At 35.0% G+C, this 21287-nt stretch overlaps 1 protein-coding gene across 14 annotated transcripts in view; it reads left to right on the forward strand.

The window, feature by feature from the left end:
- The window catches only part of JAK2 (Janus kinase 2), a 91990-nt gene extending 71494 nt beyond the window's left edge, over positions 1–20496 (forward strand). For 11 of the 14 annotated variants that reach the window (XM_045580181.1, XM_036433979.2, XM_036433978.2 and 8 more), the window contains 8 exons: positions 126–276; positions 875–1041; positions 3139–3328; positions 3905–4029; positions 4207–4379; positions 8860–8977; positions 10766–10879; positions 11134–12593. In XM_045580181.1, the coding sequence (XP_045436137.1) occupies positions 126–276; positions 875–1041; positions 3139–3328; positions 3905–4029; positions 4207–4379; positions 8860–8977; positions 10766–10879; positions 11134–11241 (1146 nt within the window). In that variant the 3' untranslated portion in view covers positions 11242–12593. Of the gene's footprint in view, positions 1–125; positions 277–874; positions 1042–3138; positions 3329–3904; positions 4030–4206; positions 4380–8859; positions 8978–10765; positions 10880–11133; positions 12594–19732; positions 19791–20241 lie in introns of those variants that run through there. The other 3 variants (XR_004987188.2, XM_045580179.1, XM_036433970.2) reach the window with 3 other exon arrangements.
- The last annotated feature ends 791 nt before the right edge of the window (positions 20497–21287 follow it).

Genomic DNA, 21287 nt, shown 5'->3' on the forward strand with positions numbered 1-21287 from the left:
TTAATTTTGTGATCCTTGATGATTCTCTTTCACATGATTTTATATTTTTTAGCCCATCTAATGTTAAAAAAGAAGGGGTTGATAAGGTATTACACAATTCTTAATGTGTGGTTCTTTAATTATAGAAGCTACAGTTTTATGAAGATAGACACCAGCTTCCTGCACCAAAGTGGACAGAATTAGCAAATCTTATTAATAATTGTATGGATTATGAACCAGATTTTAGACCTTCTTTCAGAGCCATCATACGAGATCTTAATAGTTTGTTTACTCCGGGTATGTATTGATGGAACAATCTTAATGATTCTCCAACTATCTTTCTATTTTTGTTCTATTTAACAAATCTTTACTAATTTTGTAACCCTCCCAATAAGTTCTTTGATGTCCTTTAGAATCTTATATGGCCATATGACTTTACATATATTCTAGACTCCTTGATTGAGCAATTTTTACATTAAAAAAGGCTTTTTCTCCACTCACCCAGTTTTAGTCTGCTACTTGATGAATAGTATGTTATAAAAGTTTGTCTTATTTGAGTTTTTAAAAAACAATTATTTTTTTAAACTAGTTTTCATACATTTTATAATTTTTCTAAACATGGAATAGATTTATTTTTGAATGTCCACTCCTTTAAAAATGTAGCTAAATATGCATATGTCTGACCTACAGATATTTCCTTTTCCAGTATTATTAATATCACAACAAAATCAGAATATATTCTTTATGAATATAAAAACTGCCTATTTTATAAAGTAATTATCCTTTGTAAAAATCTTTCTTGAAAGCCTGTCAGATTGTGGGTAATAAGTTGAGGCTCCATTAATATATTTTGGTCAGCTTGAATACATATTAACCCAGATAATTTATTTGCCAGCTTATGGTATAATAGCCTTTATTTCTGCAGATTATGAAATATTACTAGAGAATGACATGTTACCAAATATGAGGATAGGTGCCCTAGGGTTTTCTGGTGCTTTTGAAGACCAAGACCCTACTCAGTTTGAAGAGAGACACTTGAAATTTCTGCAGCAACTTGGCAAGGTAAGATGAAATAAGTTTTTTAAATAGTTAAATTATGGCCATAGAACATTTTATTTAGGAAAAAAATGCTTTAAAAATTCTCTGAAGTTAACATTTCATAAGACTTTTAAGGAGTATTTGTAGAAAAAAATTTAGTTGTCAGATGTTGGAGAAGTGCTGTGTTAAACAACTGTCTTTAAAAAGAACTTTTCAGAATCTTTAACATGTAATATGCATTGAACATCTTAAAAAATTAGGTAATATTTCCCCAATCGATTTGGCCATGGGACTGGTTCTGGGTAGAGGGTGTTTTATTTATGAAATAGAGAAAGGGAAAATTAAGCCCTTCTTCTTTTAAATCCTCAACTGAGGATATATTTATTGATTTTAGAGAAAGGAAGAGAGAGAAATATTGATGTGAGAGACAAACATTTGTTGGTTGCCTGTCATATGCACCATAACAACAAATGGGCAACCTAGGTATGTGTGCTGCCTGGGAATTGGACGTGTAACCTTTTGATGTACAGGATGCTCCAACCAACTGAGCCACACCAACCAGTAAGCCTTCCTACTCACTTCCTTGTTTAGTCATCTGAGGAAGAAATCATCTTGTTGTTCAGAGTCTAGATGTTGACTGGACTGTGTTCACTTACAAGGCCTCTCACAACATGGCAGCTGAGGGCAGACACCCAATGTGGAAACCATGGTCTTTTTATAACCTAATCTCAGTAGTGACATCTTATCTCTGATGTGTGGCCTGTGTAATTAGAGATTTAACTTTGAGCTTATATGTGGTCAAAGTTTTTTTTTAAATTGACTTCAAAAATATAACTGAAAATAGTCTATTAGAAACTTTAGCTCAACACTATGTTGTTCTGTTCTTTAAGAATGCAATAATATCCAAAATATATTACTTTGATTAATACCCAGAATTTAATTGTAAATATTATATATGAATATAATTGTAAATATTATATATCTGTATAGATAATAAATCTTAAATAAAAAGAGAAGAGGTTTCTTTAATGACTCACCCTAAAAAAAAGTGGGAACATCCCATAGGCTAAAAATTTACTTTCTTGAGCAAATAATACAGACTATGTACTAATCTGCTCAGGCTGACATAAGAAAATACCATAGACTTAGTGGCTTTGCTATTAGATATTTATTTCTGATAGGTTCAGAGGCTGGAACCTGAAATCAAGGTTCCGACAGGGTTTGGTTGCTGGTGAGGGCTCTCTTATTGGTACTCATTTGGCACCTTATTGACAGAGAGCTTTAGTGCCTCTTCCTCTTCGTGTGTGTGTGTGTGTGTGTGTGTGTGTGTGTGTGTGTGTGAATCCTCACCTGCGATTTTTTTTTCCCATTGATTTTTAGAGGGAGGAGGAAAAAGAGAGACAAACATCGATGTGAGAGATACATCGACTGGTTGCCTCCCATACGTGCCCTCATTGGGGTTGGGGATTGAACCTGCAACCCACATACGTAGCATTGACCAGGAATTGAACCCTCTCCCCTTTGGTGCTTGGGCCGAGACACTAAGCACTGACCCACACTAGTCAGGGCTCTTCTTCTTCTTCTTCTTCTAAAAGTACCAGCTCTATCAGATGAAGGCCTCACCCTTATGACTCCATTTATCCTTTATCGTCTCTTCACAGGCCCAGTCTCCAAATACATTCATTAGGGGGTTAGGTTTTATCATATGAATTTTGGGGAGACCTACACATTCAGTCCATAATAGGCCCTTACTCCATCCAGCTCACTGACAGTGAGTGATACCAAAGGATGTATTGTGAAAAAGCTAAGTTCTTCCTTGAAGTTAGTGATAGATAGCATCTCCCTTGGGTTGCCTTAATAATTAATGTTCATGATATGTGTCTAAAAGCTTTTGGAAATTGTTTATATTGTATTTTAGCTTTTAATTCCTTTAAAGAAATTAAATATATATGTTTACTACCCACTTGTGGAATTACTATTTTCTTTTTTGTCCTGAAAGTTACCTAATCTATGCTTGGGGATGTGTGTTAATTCTGGCTGTTGGAATTGCTCATGTAATTAGAATTTGTTAGTGTTTGTGTGGAAAATGAGATTTCTATCTGAATGTGCTGTATTGTTCAGGGTAATTTTGGAAGTGTCGAGATGTGCCGGTATGACCCTCTACAAGACAACACTGGGGAGGTGGTGGCTGTGAAAAAGCTCCAGCACAGTACTGAAGAGCACCTCAGAGACTTTGAAAGGGAAATTGAAATCCTTAAATCCCTGCAGCATGACAACATTGTGAAGTACAAGGGAGTGTGCTACAGTGCTGGTATGTTGCCCATTGAAACCTATAATATTTTGAACTCAAGCTACATTTTGGCATCCTGGGTAATAGAAATATCCTGTCTCAAGATGTGGACTTATAATGTAACAGTGCCCAGAGAGAGAAGTCTGAAGACTGCTTGGTGATGGTGAACTGTAACTACAGGAAGTCTCTGGCTAGTCAGTTAATCATTCCCTTCACTTTAAATGGTTGTTATCACCCTTGCTTATGCTTATTAAGTGAATATCATTTTCAAAGAAAGAAATTGTCTCTGTTCATATTTTCTTTAAAAATATAATATTTAAATTAGATACTTTTTGTTCAGTACAAAATGAGGAGAAAGGAAGTTTTCTCAGCTTATTTTGATTTGCATACAGGGTTACAGAAGACTAAAACAACTATTTTGATTCAAAAAGCCTATGTTCTTTACTATTTCACCTTTAATTTATTATATAATCAAATTATTTAATCTTAGACCCAGATTTTATATATCTTTAAGTCATTTATGTATGGTTGTTTTTTAATATTTCATCAGTAAAATCTGGCAAAGTTTACATTATATTCCCATTTGTGTTTTCAAAGGCCGGCGTAATCTACGATTAATTATGGAATATTTACCATATGGAAGTTTACGAGACTATCTCCAAAAGCATAAAGAACGAATAGATCATAAAAAACTTTTGCAATATACATCACAAATATGCAAGGTACCTAATATTCTGGCTATTCGTTGTAGATGAAGTGAACATGTTTAGGTAATTGTTAAGAAATCCTCTCATTTATCTTAGATAATTAAGGGAGTATAAATATTATAAGTAAGACCATTGAAATTATTTATGTTTACAAAACTGGCTGAAAGAAAAAATGCTATTTTTTATCCATAGGGTATGGAATATCTTGGTACAAAAAGGTATATCCACAGGGATCTGGCAACAAGGAATATATTGGTAGAGAATGAAAACAGAGTTAAAATTGGAGATTTTGGGTTAACAAAAGTCTTGCCACAAGACAAAGAATACTACAAAGTGAAAGAACCTGGTGAAAGTCCTATATTTTGGTGAGTATATTTTAGTACAGTAAAATGAAATTTTAGAGCATAAACTTCAAACTTTATTTTTACCATTACTAATAGTTTGTCATTTATATATTTACTAGAGGCCTGGTGCACGAATACATGCATGGGTGGGGTCCAGCTGCCCTGCCCTGATTGGGGTGGGGGAGGCGATTGGATGAGGGGCTAGCTGGGGGGCAGTTGGCAGGCTGGCTCCCCTGGTCAAACTCGCGGTTGAACTCCCAATCAAGGGGACAATTTGCATATTAGCCTTTTATTATATAGGATAATAGTAGCAAAAATTTCTCATGTATTTACATTGGGCTTAAATGCATGTCATGGATTATCTCATTTTAATCCTCATAAGAATCCTTGGAGAATATTTATTAGTTTCTCATTTTAAGCATGAAGGAACTGAATTCTAGACAGGGTAAATAGCTTGCTCAAGATCAAGATTTTTTAGATTCTACATATTATATAAAGTGAAATCATAGGATATTTGTCCTTTTCTGTCTGACTTATTTCACTAGGCATGATAACCCTACAGGTGTTGGAGATGTCTTAGGGATATGGATGAAAATGGTGAAAGGGAATAAACAGTACAAACTTCCAGTTGTAAAATAAGTCACAGGAGTGTAATGTACAGCACAAGGAAGATAGTGGTATCATAACTTTGGATGGTGTCAGATGGTTACTAGATTTATCACTGTGATCACCTCATAAGATATAAATGTTGATTATGTTGTATATCTGAAACTCATATTATATGTCACTATACTTTAATAGAAAGAATTAGTTAACTTTTTTTTAAGTTTATTTTAAGAGGAGGACAAGAGCAAGAGGATCAGGGCTTGTAAGTGAATGGCATAATTGCAGAGCAAACAGGGAGCATTTGGGGCTAGAATTATATTGAGCGCTGTACAACGTGTTAATGAGTTCAGCCTTTATTTAGTAAACATTGTGTAGGTGAAAGATTTGTAGGGGTGTCGAACTCAATCAGAGAAGGGGCCAAAATCTAAAATCCAGCCTAAATCGCGGGCCGAATGGTTTACTGAACAGTCATAAACTGTCATTGTGATGGAAACGCAGCGGAGTGCAGTGATGACAGCGCGGTGCGGGCCACATTGCAAGGCCTGGCGGGACGGATTTGGCCCTCGGGCCTTGTGTTTGACACATGTGATTTAGAGGCTTTATCCAGGGAACATTGTGGGAGTCATATTTTAGGAATTTGAATTACCTTTTCCCCCCTCCACCTCTACCTTTGGTGCAGAACATCAGTTTTCAAAGTATGGGGACCTCTAGGGAGTCTGTTACCAAAAGTTATTTTAATACTAATACTAAGATGTTATTTGCCTTTTCCCTCTCCTTTTTTCATGAGTAGATAGTGGAAATTTCCAGAGGTTATACTCTTATACTCTCTATTAAACCAAACAGTAAAGAAACTTTTAAAATATAAAACAATGCTACTCTTCTCACAGAAGCATTCTTTTTATAGTAATTTTTTTCAGTAATTTTTAAGAGTGTATAGGGGCCTTTGACCAAATGGTTGGAGAAGTGATAGAGAGGGTACGTTGTATTAAGGTGAGGCTAACAGCAGGGAGAAGCTAGAAAGAAAACAGTTTTATTACTGAATAAGCATTAATCCAGAAGGTATTGCACATCAAAAGTAATCTGCTTGTAGATTACAAAGAGAGAAAGAAATCTTATTCTTTCTTATGGCCAAGCAAATTCAACTCATTACTTACATTTTCTCATGATAAACCAGGAACTAGTCCTTAAGTGAGAGGACTTGACATCACATTTGTCACAGGTGGTTCATCCTAAATTCATTGGGTGATTGAAGTCACCATGTGTTAGCTAACTGGCTTTATCAAAGGAAAAATAAAGTCATAACTTATGACGAGAGATAACTTTGTGACTTGGAAGGAGGCTCCTGCTGAAGTCAGGTTCCTCCATCTCACAAAACCTGAGGAGTAGTGGTGCCAACTTCCTTGATGATCATATTACAAAGAGAAGGTTCACAGGTTCTGGAGAATAACATGTTATAAAGCTGGCAAGAGTCTTTTGAGCAAAAGCTTTAAAAATATTTACATTTGAAAGAGATAAAGAATTTACAGTGGTAAGTTTTCTAAAGTAAATGCTTTAAGAAAAGAGGGGGAAGAGTCATTTTCCTCATTTTCAACAAGGAAAGTTATATTTTTTTCTTTTTTACTTGTATTTATTCTTAAATTAGTGATGGGAGAGGGAAACAACCTTAGAGATTGGGGGAGGGAAGAGTGGGGAGGCGATTCCAGGAGTGCTTTCAGGAAAAACAAAGGATGAGAATATTTTACAATGGTTGGGGGAGTAGCACTATCTTCAGGGATGTTATGTTCCCATTTGTGGGCTAAAGCTAACATTTATTTAAAAATATAACTGAAGATGTACTGTGTTTTAAAAAACTAAATATAAAATGAAAATAGCATTGCATGGTTAATTGTGTGGCATATACTTACTATAGGTATTATAGAAATTCAGTAGCATTGAGTCATGAAAACCTTGAGTAGTCAGAGAAGGATTTGTGGAAGTGAGGATATTTTAAAGGAGAGATTAAATTTTTGTAATTCATATTTTTAATCTCATCAATTAAAAATTTTATTGTTTAATGTATTAACATTAGTAATGCATATGTCTCTTCCCCCCGTCCTTGTCCCCCATTGACCTCCTCCCAGCCTCCCCTATACCCTAGCACTTGCCCTCACCACCGCCCCCCCCCTCAGTGTCTTATGTCTATTGTTTTGCTTATATGCATGCATACAAGTCCTTTGGTTGATCTCTTACCCCCCAGCCCTCCCCTGCCTTCCTGCTGTAATTTGACAGTCTGTTCTATGCTTCTTTGCCTCTATCTGTTTTTGTTCAGCAGTTTATAATGTTCTTTATATTTCACAAGTGAGTGAGATAATGTGATAATTTTCTTTCACTAACTGGCTTAAGTCACTTAGCATAATACTCTCCAGTTCTATCCATGCTGTTGCAAATGGTAAGAATTCCATGTTTTTTGCAGTAGGTAGTATTCCATTGTGCAGATATATCAGTTTTCTAATCCACTCATCTGCTGATGGGTATTTAAGCTGTTTCCAAATCTTAGCTATGGTAAATTGTGCTGCTATGAACATAGGGGTACATATATCCTTTCTGATTGGTGTTTCTGTTTTCTTGGGATAATCTCATCAATCTTAAACAGATCTCTATCATCACTCTCTATAATAAGGATAAACTTAGCAATGTAACCAGGACATTCACAGTCCATTAGCCAAAATTCTCCTTTGGTTAGTGTTAATACTTGAGTAGATAGTAGCATTATTTCTTCCTGGACTTTGTTTTCTGTGCTCTTTCACAAAAAAATCACTTTCTTAAGATGAGCAGCTTCTTTCTTTTATATGTTAACTAGAGGCCCAGTGCATGAAATTTGTGCATGGATAGGATCCCTAGTGGCTGCCAGCTGGGGCCTCCCTTCATACCCACCTTGGTCTGGTGCAACCCACTCAACTGCTCCATCATCTTGGCACAGTCCCACTCTCATCGGGGCCCATCGGGGCTGGCAGCATCTCCACTGCCACCACGGCAGCACCACGTTGTCAATGCCCGCCATGTTCCGCACCGTCCCCTGGTGGTCAGGACATGTCTAATTCCTGATCGGTCAAACTCCCACTTGTAGGGACAATTTGCATATTAGCCTTTTAATATATAGGATAGTTTCAAGTCTTGCTCCAATTTAGAAGCAACTTTTTCTCTCTGTGGTACTTTGTAGTTAATCCTGGTGTTAACTATAAAGGCAAAATAATTTTTTTTTAGGTGGGTTTTTGTTTGTTTGTTTGTTTTGAGTTATCTTTGTGCATTTGGAGGTGTGGACCATTCTCAGATTTGATATTCACTAGGAGGATTCATAGCAGTCGGCATACAGCCGTATTTGTAGCTGTGATTCTATACAGGGAACAACACAGAGCAAATCAGCAAAGGAAAAGGAGTCTGGGGAAAAACTGGAGGGAACCAAGTTCAATCTTCCAAGGGTCCTCTCTCAGCAAAGTATATGGGACACACTTCCTTTTACCAGCAGTAAGTTGAACAACACAGTGCCCAAGGTTTGTATTGGTACTAGACACGAGAGCACCCTCTGCCTGTTATGTACCACCATTTCAGACTCCTAGAGAGAAAATAGGCATTTGGCACAAACCATGTAGTTGGCAGAAACATTTTAGGCACAGTGAGCCACTCTTATCATTTAGGGAATTGTGGAAACACTTCTGAAATCTAAGTTCCGGGTACCAGTCAAGCGTCAACATTGCAAGCAGGCCTTTTTTAGGATGACAGCCTCAAGCCTGCTATGGTAACTCTTTCCCGTACATCTTGCTTTTTTTTTTTTTTTTTTTAATCCATTTGGTTTTCAGGTACAAACGAGAGTTGGCACATTAGGTAAGCGCCTTTTAAATGCTTTCCTATTTCACAGGTATGCTCCAGAATCACTGACAGAGAGCAAGTTTTCTGTGGCCTCAGATGTTTGGAGCTTTGGAGTAGTCCTGTATGAACTCTTCACCTATATTGAGAAGAGTAAAAGTCCACCAGCGGTCAGTGTGTTTTTATTTATTTTCAACTTTTTTTTTTTTAATATGAGAAAAGCGTTTTCCAAATAATAATAGTAAGCTTAAAGCTTATCAAGCCTTTTCTTGCTTATTTGTAATACAACATCCTACAAAATAACTCTAAACTTATTCATTAAATTAACTTGAATTTTTAAAAAGAAGAGGGGTAGAGTACTATTTACTATATTCTCTTAATATTATTCTTAATGCATCCAATAAACTCATTCATTCTAGGGATTATTGCAAAAGTTAAAGTAAACCTTTTAAAATATTTTTTTTCCTGATCATTGTAGAATTTTCTTTAATATAGAAAAGTATGAAAAAAATCCACTCCAATTCAACTACTTAGAGGTAGTACTATGGTATGTTTTCTTCCTGGCTTCTTTTAATTTTATATGTATTAAATATATATATATATATATATATATATATAAAATAAAGGTTATATTATATAGCTTGCTATCTTGTTTTTTTTTAAATTAAGTATTAGAGCATGGATATTTTTCTATATTAATAACTACTGAAAATATAGCTTCTAACTTTTGGATAGCATTTCATAATAAGGATATAATATCTAAACAATTATTTTTTATTTTCAGTCTTTTAAGTAACACCTCAATGAACATAGTAAACATCCTTATACATAAATATTTGTTTCTCTCTGGTTGTCACCTTAGAATAAAAGTTTAATAATAAATGAAAGGATATGAACTCTTTTAAAGGTTCTTGAGTATTTCAAAATGCTTTCTAGAAAAGCTGTATCAGATTACACTCTCAATAGCAGTGCACAGGGTATGTGCATTTCATCATTTGACAGTATCCACTGTTAATGTTTTTATGCAGCTTTGCCAAAGTGGTAGGAGAAAAGTGGCATCTATTTTATCTGAAATTGCGTTTCTCCTATTACTGTGACTGAACACATACTTATTGGGTATTTTATGTATATATGTGTGTGCATTGTCTCCTTATGTGCTTTGCCCATTTTTATTTTGGTAGTTTTTCTTACCAGTTTATAAAAGCTCTCTACATTTCAATAAAGAATGTGTTGCAAATATTTTCCTAGGTTATAAGTCAGATTTTTATGAATTTTTAAGACTTGAACATATTTTTCTCTCCATGAACTCTTACTTAAACATTTATTCTGCGCTTTCTTTTTATTATGCCCTTTTACATTCAACTTTTTATTTCAGCTGAAATGTAATGTAATGTGACATGTTATAACAATCACACACAAAAAACATGTGAATATGGTTCTATTGTAGTTCACTTATTTGGGCCCTTCTCAGGGAGTTTGGGTTGAGTACATTATTTTTATAGAAATGGCATTATAGAAGTTCCATATATAACAATCCTATGTGAAGTATTCCTGAAAAGGAAGTTTTAAAATAGTTTGACTTTTAAAAATATTTTTTATTGAATTTTTTTTTTTAGAGAGAGAGAGGAAGGGAGAGGGATAGAGAGGTAGAAACACTAATGGGAGAGGAACATTATCAATCAGCTGCCTCCTGCATGCCCCCACTGGGGACCACGCCTGCAAACCAGGCATGTGCCCTGACCAGGAATTGAACCAGCAACCTCTTGGTTCCTGGGTTGATGCTCAACCACTGAGTAACACCAACCGGACAAAATAGTCTGTTTTTAAAATGTTTCAAGCATATAAGAAAGCATACATATTCAGAATTTTTCCCATTTATTGGAAGAAGTTGAGAAATTTTTCTGCTTCAAATAAAATGTACCCAAAAAATCTCACTGAAATGTGGGTTTATGTTTCAGGAATTCATGCGTATGATTGGCAATGACAAACAAGGACAGATGATTGTGTTTCATTTGATAGAACTCTTGAAGAATAATGGAAGATTACCAAGACCAGATGGATGCCCTGATGAGGTCACAAATTTATTTATTTTTTTTATCCACAGTAATCATACAATTTCTTGCTCTTTTAGAACAAGGACTTCAGGTCACTTCATCAAATTTAATTAATGAGCTTTTAAATAAATAGCATTATCATATAACTATGGATCTGGGCACAGATACCTATATGAAAAAATTAAATGGGAGTTCTGAATTCATGTGTTCTGCCAATTAAAAAAATAGCACTTTGTGTTCATTGCAATTCTGGTTTATTTTATCTTTTACAGATCTATTTGATCATGACAGAATGCTGGAATAATAATGTAAATCAACGCCCCTCTTTCAGACAACTAGCTCTTCGCGTTGATCAAATAAGGGACAACATAGCTGGATGAACGAAATGAACTTCACTCTGAGACCAAACTAAAGTTAGAGAACAAAGTTTTGTATTTTCCATTGCTGTGGACTATTACTACATATATCATTGTTATGAATATCATGTTGCTAGCCACAAAGATGTGGAAATATTATATCTGCTCAAAACTTTCAAAGTATAGTGAGTTTTTCTTTATGGGACACCAGTAAAAAAAAGTTGATGAAAAGTTCTGAGTAAAGAATTTTGTAAAAAATTTCATGAACTTATTAGGCAATTAACATCACTTTTCTTTGGCAAAAGAAAAAAAATAGATGTTTTTTAACTCAGAATTTTGAGAGATGAAAAAATTATAATATAAATTTTACAATGTTAAAGAAGCACAGAATACGTATGTACAGTTTTTACCACAGTGAATGTATAATACCTTGGCATCTTGTGTGATCTTTTACACAAGGGCTGGCTCATTAATGGTGTTTTATAGTTTTTCCATAGTTGATCTATAATAACTTCACTATACAAACGAATTAAGATTCTCAAATATTTGAATAAGCACTTTTGTGTTCTTGTTCATCTGTATCACTGGCCAGCAATATAAGCAGGTGTACACTTTTTGCTTATAATTCTATGTACTGTAAATATTTTTCAAAGAAAAGGGAACAAATGTTTAGTTTTATTTGTATAGGAATTTCCTTGACTATAAAGAATACATTTTGAAATGGAACAAGTTTACAAAGCTGTAACACAATCTATTTTCTTATTTGTCTCCTTTGTATCTATTTGTGATGAGTTTGTTGTGTGTGTTTTTAAATAGATCTCTAAATTTTTCTAAGACTGGTAAATAGTTTTCTTTTAAAATTTTGAGATTACAAATTCAGGAATATTGTCATCCCTTGAGCTATTGGCTGCCAATATGATTCTTCAATCCTTGGGACCTATCATCATGCATTAAATTTAAGTGTAAGCCTTATGATACGTTGTTTTTTAAGATTAAGATTCATAGTGTGGGCTAGGGATTTTTTTTTTAAAGACTGTATTTTAGGGATTTCAGAAATCTCTTGTAGTCACAGAAGAAATTTTTTCTGAGAAAATTCAGAAAGTCATATAGTCAAAAGAGAAATGAGAGGAAATTGGTAAAAACAAAAAAATAAAAAAAGTATGCTTGTTATTTTATTCCAGAATGCCAGTTGAAAATTCTTAATATTCCTTTTAAGAAAAATGAGAGCATGCATATTTTCAGTGAAGTATAATGGGTTGTTTGTTGTCTTCGTCATTTGTTTTAGTGCTACTTCATTTTAGACACCATACATAATATGAGGTGGCATTTATTGTTATTTATAAAAAGTTTAAAATACTTAGTATTTGAGTTAAAAAGAAGATAATTTCTTACTCTTGTTTCAGTGGTATGTGCTATTTTTTAAACTTAGATTTTTAATAATTTTTCTGATTATTTTTTGGAGCTAGTTTTAAAGTGCAAATTCTCTAAGAAAAAAAAATGTTTCATGTGTAATGTTTGAGATTCTTTTGGTTGGAAGGAAGGAAAGAGGAGAAATTCTTTTTACATGATCTTTAAAATACTTTAGTGGTTACTGAATGAAAAAGTATTTAAAATTTTGAAAGATTTCTAGTAGATATTTTGATGAAAGTTTAATATAATTTTTATTTAAAGATCTGTAAATACAGTGCAATTAAAGATCTCCAGTTTTGCTACTTTTCAAGTCAAAAGTATGATGTGCTTGATTTCAGATTTTTATATTAAAACTTAAGTTCTGAAAGGTAGAATTTTAAAGGTCTAAAACATTGTTTGTTTTTATTTATTTTATTATTATTATTTTCTATTGATTTCAGAGAGGAGAGGAGAGGGAGGGAGAATGGAAACATCAATGAGAGATAATCATTGATTGGCTGCCTCCTGCATGCCCCTCCTGCATGTCCACAATCCCTGGCATGTGCCCCTGAATGGAATGGGATGCTTCAGTCTGCAGGACGATGCTCTATTCCCTGAGCCAAACCAGTGAGGGCCATCTTGTTTATTTTTAAAAATAAGGATGTTAACTAGATTTTCTTTTTAAAACGTTTTTAATGTTTCATTTTTAGTTGTAGAGAAGAAATACTTTATAAACATTTTTAAGTATTTAGAGTTGATGACTACCTTATTGTAAAATGTTAAATCTTCAAGAGAATTATTATTCATTAAGGATTAATAATGTTTTAGATTTTGATTCTGACTATACATAGAAAGAAATTGAACCTGTAGCTGTTTAGTTGGTTCTGCACAAGAAATAGGTAATTATTGTTCTAGTTAATGCCAAAATGTTTCTTCAAATTAATATTCTTCAGAAATGAGGATAAAGATTTTCTTAGAATTCTGTAATTCTGTAAATATTCTGGTATAGTAAATTATACAGTCTTTATATAAATAATTTCTTATATTCATAGCTACCTGCTTTGGGAAATGGTAATTTTTTAATGTTATTTATACATGTGCTGCCAGTACACTGTAACTTTCTGTGAGAGTGCTTTCTTACAACCCAAGATTTCTGCTATAAAGTCAAGTGAAATTTTTATCACAACTATAACTTCTGATATTTCAATTTTATTTAAATAATTCTATTATGGAGTAGACATTAGAAAATACCCACAGTTCTATACCTGGGAGCCATTCTCCATGGGGTGATGTTATATGGCCAGTTTATGAAGACTGTGTTATTTTTTTCAATTGTGCCTTTAGCATGTTCCCACAAAATTGAAATATTGATGTAATAAATATTCAGAAGTTATTTTTTTTTTATTGTCTTTTAAATACCTCCACCAAGGAAGTGGGAGTATACACACTGGTTTAGGATTGTGCAGAGAAAGCCTTTTATAGCAGTAAACTTACCTTTAGATTTTTTTTTAAAGAAATGCTTCCTTAGATTACTACCAAGTACTGCATGTTCTTATAAACATTACCATATCTACTCTAGTTCTGGTGCTTAAATGATTTCTAATGAAAGTTTCTTTGGTTTTCCAGTATTACTTACTAAAGTTTTTCTCTTTGCTATACTATATAATATTGACTGAACAGTGGAACGGCTGGTTGCTATGATGAGCAATTGGTTATTTTAGAAAAGCTCCTGGTCCAAGTCGAGCTAGTATAATCCCAGGGTGCAGAGTTCTCTCTCTCTCAGGGACCTGCGCTGGCCCCATTTGTTACTCTTCACAGTAACCATGAAGGTTTGGCAGTCCCATGTGGGGCCTGTAGCAAACTGCATGGGCTCCCACGGACTAAGCTTTAATATGAAACAGAACTCTGGACACTGGCCTTTATTTTGGCCTTGACGAAGACAAGTTTGGACTTTTCCATGGCAGGAATGGAGACTGGACATTGAAAACCCAGGGAACAGCCTTCAATTTCCACCCAAATAAATTTCACCACCTGCCCTTTAGGAGACCCATTTATTTCCAAAACTATTACCGAGAAAGAAATTTCCAAAAGTTGATAGTACTGTAAAGAACAGTCTATTGCCCAGTCAGTGTGGTTCAGTGGTTGAGCATTGACCTGTGAAATAGGAGGTCACAGTTCGATTCCGGGTCAGGACACATGCCTGGGTTGCGGGTTTGATCCCCAGTGTGGGGCGTGCAGGAGGCAGCCAATCCATGATTCTCTCTTATTATTGATGTTTCTCTTCCTCTCCCTGCCTCTTTGAAATAAAAAATATATATTAAAAAAAAGAACAGTCTATTTCCTAAAAATCATTTAGACTTCTGAGACTTAAGGAACAATGAATATGGTGCTAGAAAAAGAGAATTTCTAAAAAACTTTTTCAGATCTAATATTAAATTCATATTCAATGGGATTTTCGTTAACATTTTTTAATGTCTCTTATTTTAGGATTACTAAAATAACTGTGGAAGGTTAGAGTATTGAGTTAAAGCATAACTCAATCAAATGCCAAAAATTCTTTGGCTCTAGCCCTAATTGGTTTAGCTCAATGGATAGAGCGTCAGCCTGTGGACTCAAAGGTCCCAGGTTTGATTCCAGTCAAGGGCATGTACCTTGGTTGTGGGCACATCCCCAGTAGGAAGTGTACATGAGGCAGCTGATCGATGTTTCTCTCTATCCATCTCCTTTCCTCTCTGTAAGAAAATCAATAAAATAAATATTTTTTAAAAAAATTCTTTGGCTCTAGTAATTACCTAGGTCAGTGGTTGGCAAACTCATTAGTCCACAGAGCCAAATATCAACAGTACAACGATTGAAATTTCTTTTGAGAGCCAAATTTTTTTAACTTAAATTTCTCCTAATGCCACTTCTTCAAAATAGACCGTCCAGGCCATGGTATTTTGTGGAAGAGCCACACTCAAGGGGCCAAAGAGCTGCATGTGGCTCTCGAGCCTCAGTTTGCCGACCATGGACCTACATCATTTCCTTTTTTCTTTTCTTTTTTTAAAGATGAGTGAATGCCAATACTTCTTTAAAAAAAAAAAAAAAATGTTTATTGATTTCAGAGAGAGGAAGGGAAAGGAAGAGAGAGATAGAAACATTGATGAGAGAAACATCAAATGGCTGCCTGCTGCATACCCCCATCTGGGGATCAAGCCTGCAGCCCAGCTATGTGCCCTGAGTAGGAATCAGACCAGTGACCTGGTGCATGGGGTACAACCAACCAACTGAGCCACACTGGCCAGGCCCTAAGTCATTTTTTTTAAGCTCCAACTCACCTACTTAATGGCTATATTTTTAGTAGAGTGCTTTCTTCTTTCTAAATTAAAAAAAAGAAAAGACTGTATATGTGAGAGTTTATTTCTGAGCTCTTTATTTTCCCCCATTGGTTTATATGTTTGTTTTTATGCCAGTACCATGTTGTTTTGATCACTGTAGCTTTGGTAGTAAGTTTTAAAATTGGGAAATGTGAGACTTTCCACTTTGTTGTAAGTTTAAAAAACAACAAAAACTTTTGGTTATTTGGTGTCTCTTGAGATTCCATATGAATTTTAAGATGGATTTTTCTATTTTCCACAAAAAGTGTCATTGGGATTTTGATAGGGATTGTATTAAATCTTTAGTATACTTTGGGTAGGAGTAATGTCCCTCTTTTGTGGATTATCTCATTTTATCCATACAACTCTGAGGAAGGTGATATTGTTTTCTCATTTTAAATGCCTGCAAACTGAAGTTTAGCAAGATACAATAAATTCCCAAATCCTACATGTAGAAAGAATGGATGCTGGAATTGCTTGAATTTTAATTTAGGCAGTCTGATTCCAATAAAAGAGTTTATATCACTTCCTCATTCTGCCTTTAACAGTTTTGGCAGCATACATATAAAACAGCAATAAACTAGATAAACTCTGAAGTTACATTTCCCAGGTAGCAAAATGACAAAATCATTTTAGTTCCCAGTATAAACAGGTATTTTTTAGTTGAATAACTAACTATATCCTGTTTTGATTAAATGTAGAAGGTTAGTCTCTGGGAGAGGAGCAATGTAAGGATGAGGAAAGATTAAAGTAAATGAACTCCCCAACCAATCTTGCTCAGTGGTTGAGCATCAACCCATGTACCAAGAGATCACCAATTCAATTCCAGGTCAGGACACATGACCAGGTTGTGGGGTTGATCCCCAGTAGGGGGCATGCAGGAGGCAGCAGATTAATGTTGATGCTTCTCTCACATGGATGTTTCTATCCTCTCTTCCTCTCTCTAAAAATCAATAAAAACATTTTATAAAAAGTAAATGAACTTTTTATAAAACTCGTGTTGGATGACCTCTGACTATTATTTAAATTGAACACTCTCAAGTCTAGACATATATATGGTTGTTTAAGGAACTGAATCATGTTTTCCAAAGTCACCAAAATATTTGCTATGTGAAGGAGGATTACAGGGGTGCAAGAAGAGGATCAAAGGTTTAGTTGAAGCCATTTTATAGCTAAGTCCAAAGAAGTTACCTTAACTCTACATCACAGATCTGAGTAAAAACAAAGCCAGGCTAAAGCCCAGCTCTTCTGACTCTGATGGATGCTGTATATACTAAAACATGCTAAATTATCTTTTTTTTTTTTTTAAAGAAATGAGCCTAGGTTATAAACCATCAACTTTACTTAACCTTTTAACAAATCTTTTTTGAGAGCCTACAGTGAACAAGGCACTATGCTAAACACTGTTAGTAAACATGTTCAGATGCTCAGGGTTTTTAGTTGAGAAGGGAGTAGAATGTATCTTGAGAAAGCATTACAAAGATAACTTGCAAATATCTAGGGAGAAGAAACAGAACATGAAGTATCATCTCTAAAAGGAAGTTACTTCTGATGAATTGGCAGTAGAGGAAATAAGTGGTAGGTAAAACTGAAGCAGTATCAGTCTTGCATATAATACAGCAAATATATATTTAATATATTGGAATTAGATAAATAACCTTGGAAGTGTAAACCTAGAACCAAGGTTGCAAAACTATTTTGTATGATGGTGAATGACTCGGGAGAATTATGCCAAGTACAGCCATACCTAACTATCATCTACAGTTGTCAGTTCAGAACTTGTAAGCAGAACACATTGTATTTTTCTCCATGAAATAACCTCCCTTCCTAATATATTGATACTTAGTTATCATAATGACACCATAATTCTCTTGTCATCAGAGATGAGAATCCTTGAATAAAAACATTTGATTCTTGTTTTTATTTCTTTTACTCTTTCCAATCTTTCTCCTCACCGCCTCCATCAATCTCATATTTTGCACTCCCTTATAATTTCATGTTCTATTGTAATAACCTAATTACTCTTTACATTTTCTCATTAGTCTTACATTGTCAGAACATTATTCCCATAATACAGTTTTAACCATGTCACTCTTCTGCTCAAAAGCTTTTCAATTCACCCCATTTCCTGCAGAATAAAGTTCAACACCCAGAGGGTCACCAGAGGTGGAGCCAGATTTTAACATCAAAAGAGTCTGGGGTAGGGCCTGTTGTGTTGATTGAACAACAGGAAGAAAGTACTTTTTAAAGATACCATAATTTTACTACCTTTCCCACCTGTCTCCTTGTATTACCTTCATATACCTTTAACTAGCATCCTTTTATTATAATATTAACAACTGTTATGCCAATATATTTTAAGTTATTGAAAATGTGCCACTTTTCAAGGGAATTATTTTTTAAAAAAATATATGTATTTTATTGATTTTCAACAGAGGAATAGAGAGTTAGAAACATCGATGAGAGAGAATCATCCATCAGGTGCCTCCTGCACACCCCCTACTGGGGATGTGCCCGCAACCAAGGTACATGCCCTTGACCGGAATCGAACCCGGGACCTCTCAGTCCACAGGCTGACGCTCTATCCACTGAGCAAACCGGTTTCAGCAACTTTTCAGGAGAATTATGCTCAGGAAGGATAACTTTGTCTGCTCCCCTTTGTAAACGAGAATTCTGTCTCATTTGAAGACCTTCAAAACATGTCCTAAACTGCCTTACCTGGATTTTAATTCCACTATTCATCAACAATAACTTTCCATTTCAGCTAGACTAGTTTACTTGCCATTTTCTGAAAGTACCTTGTAGCTTGAACTAGAGAGGTGGGGATAGAAATGGAAAGAAACAGAAAAGTATGCTACTGATAACTTGGCTGGGAGGAGTTAGAAAAAAGAATCTAAGCATGTCGCTTAGGTTTTGGTTTGAGCAAATACCATTCATCTAGTTGCTATGAGGGAGGGTGGGTTTAGAAGAATTCCATTTTGAAAGTGGTAAATTTGAGATGCCTATTGGATATCCAAGTAGAAATGTCACATAGGTAGTCATTTAAATAATGGATAAAATTAAGGTAACATAAAGTGTTGTTAGAAAAAGGAAGCAAGTAAAGGATCAAAACCTGAGACAATTGAGGATGAGAAGGCAGACAAAGAATGGTCAGTGATATGACAGAGTGTGGCTTCATGAAAGCAAGAGAACAATGTGCTTTAAGTAGAAGTGGTCAACTGTTGAATGTATTTACTGAAGGACCAAGTAATAGGAGCACTGAACTGTTGGATAAGTTCAAAGGATAAGCTTCCAGGCTATCAGGTTGAAGAAGTTATGAGATTGGTAAAGAAGTGGAGACAGTAAATAAAGACAACTGTTTTGAGAAGTTTTTCCCTAAAGGAAAGCAGGAAAATAAGGTGAAACTTCATGTGGGTGTGAAGTTTTTAATTGGGAGATCTTAAACCACTTTTATATGGTGATGGCTTGAGTCAGAGAAAGAGTGATGGATGATGTGGGGCCAAGAATTATAAAAGGAGTGAAATTTTGAATGGAATCCAGAGCACAAGAGAGAAATATCTCTTTAATAGAACACGGACACTTTTACAACTAGGGGGGAAGATGGTAAAATGGGGTAAATTACAGGTAGGTTTATAGATTTGGTAGTGGAAACATGAGAGCTTTTTTCTCTGATTACCTACTTTCTTACTGAAGTTTGAAATCAAATTGCGATCTAAAAATGGCAATCTGATGCTATGCCCATGTCTGATTTGATTATTCTTTCCTTACAAATTAAGCTGAATTGTCTGCTTCTGACCACATGGCATAACTTGAACCAGGTTTGCCCATGCTCTACAGTGGTTCTCAACCTTTCTAATGCCACAACCCTTTAATACAGTTTCTCATGTTGTGGTGACCCCCCAGCCATAAAATTATTGTTATTGCTACTTCATAACTGTAATTTTGCTACTGCTATGAATCGTAAAATGTAAATATGTGTGTCTTAGGCTCTACAACAGCGGTTCTCAACAGCGGTTCGCAACCTTTTCTACGTCTTTTGGTCATCTATATGTCTTCCTTGGAGAAGTGTCTATTCAGGTCTTCTTGCAACCCACAGGTTGAGAACCACTAGCAGGGTCACCTAAGATCATCGGAGAACACAGATATTTACATTATGATTCATAACAGTAGCAAAATTACAGTTATGAAGTAGCAACGAAAATAATTTTATGGTTGAGGGTCACCACAACATGAGGAACTGTATTACAGGGTTGCGGCATTAGAAAGGTTGAGAACCACAGCTCTATAAGGAAGTGGAGAAGGAAACGAAGCACCTAAATTCAGATATTAGATACTAGACACAACTGTGCTTCCCAAAGAGAAGGGAGACAAACGAGGTCTTATATTGGTTCCAATAGAAGCTATCTAACTGAAGCACAAGGAGAAACCACAAGCAAGCAATCAAAAACCAGACTACCCTTGACCTGGGGGATACTATCAGGCAGCATAATCTGTGTAAAGGAGCTCCAAAATAAACAGGAGAATTTAAAATTTTGAAGAGTGAAATTTTTCTAAGTTCCCAATAATAAACACACAAATTAAAGACCATGAGCCCTAAGTAGAAGGAACACAATCCAGTCACACCAAGGTGCATTAAAAACTATGAGCTTGGAATTATATAAAATACCCAAAATAAAAATACCCTTCAAAGTACAGACTTTTATATAAAATATCATCCAAAATAAAGACTTTTTCAGAAAACCAAAAGCTGAGAAAACTTATTAGCTTTTTGTACCACAAGAAATAATAAAGGATGTTCTGTTCTTCAGACAGAAATTTATACCACATGAAGGCTTGATTCTATAATAAAGGAATAAAGAGAACCAGATGATGAGTCTGGGGGCAAGTTTAAAATATTTCCTTCTTTGTGATTTCCTTAAAATTGCATAGGGCAGGGCCATTCATCCTACTTCCAGTGCTGCTCTCCTCCCTCGGCCTACCTCTTCCCCCACCCAGTGGTCATGGCTTTTTTTCCTATAAATTTTTATTGTATATTGGTTTCAAGTGTACAGTTTGGTGATTAGTCAATCATATAGTTTACATAGTATTCCCCTCAATATTTCCAATTCCCCAACTGACAGCAGACATAGTTACTGCAATATTGTTGACTATAATTGTATTCTTTTGATTTTACTTAATCCCTGTGACTATTTTGTAACTCTCAATCTGTACTTGTATTTCTTAATCCCTTCACCTCTTTCACCCTGTTCCCAACACTCTCCCCTCTGGCAATTACCAGTTGACTCTCTTTATCTATGAGTCTGTTTAAATTTTATTTTGTTCTTT

The sequence above is a fragment of the Pipistrellus kuhlii genome, unplaced genomic scaffold, assembly GCF_014108245.1.
Source record: "Pipistrellus kuhlii isolate mPipKuh1 unplaced genomic scaffold, mPipKuh1.p scaffold_m20_p_12, whole genome shotgun sequence".
Classification (NCBI taxonomy): domain Eukaryota; kingdom Metazoa; phylum Chordata; class Mammalia; order Chiroptera; family Vespertilionidae; genus Pipistrellus; species Pipistrellus kuhlii.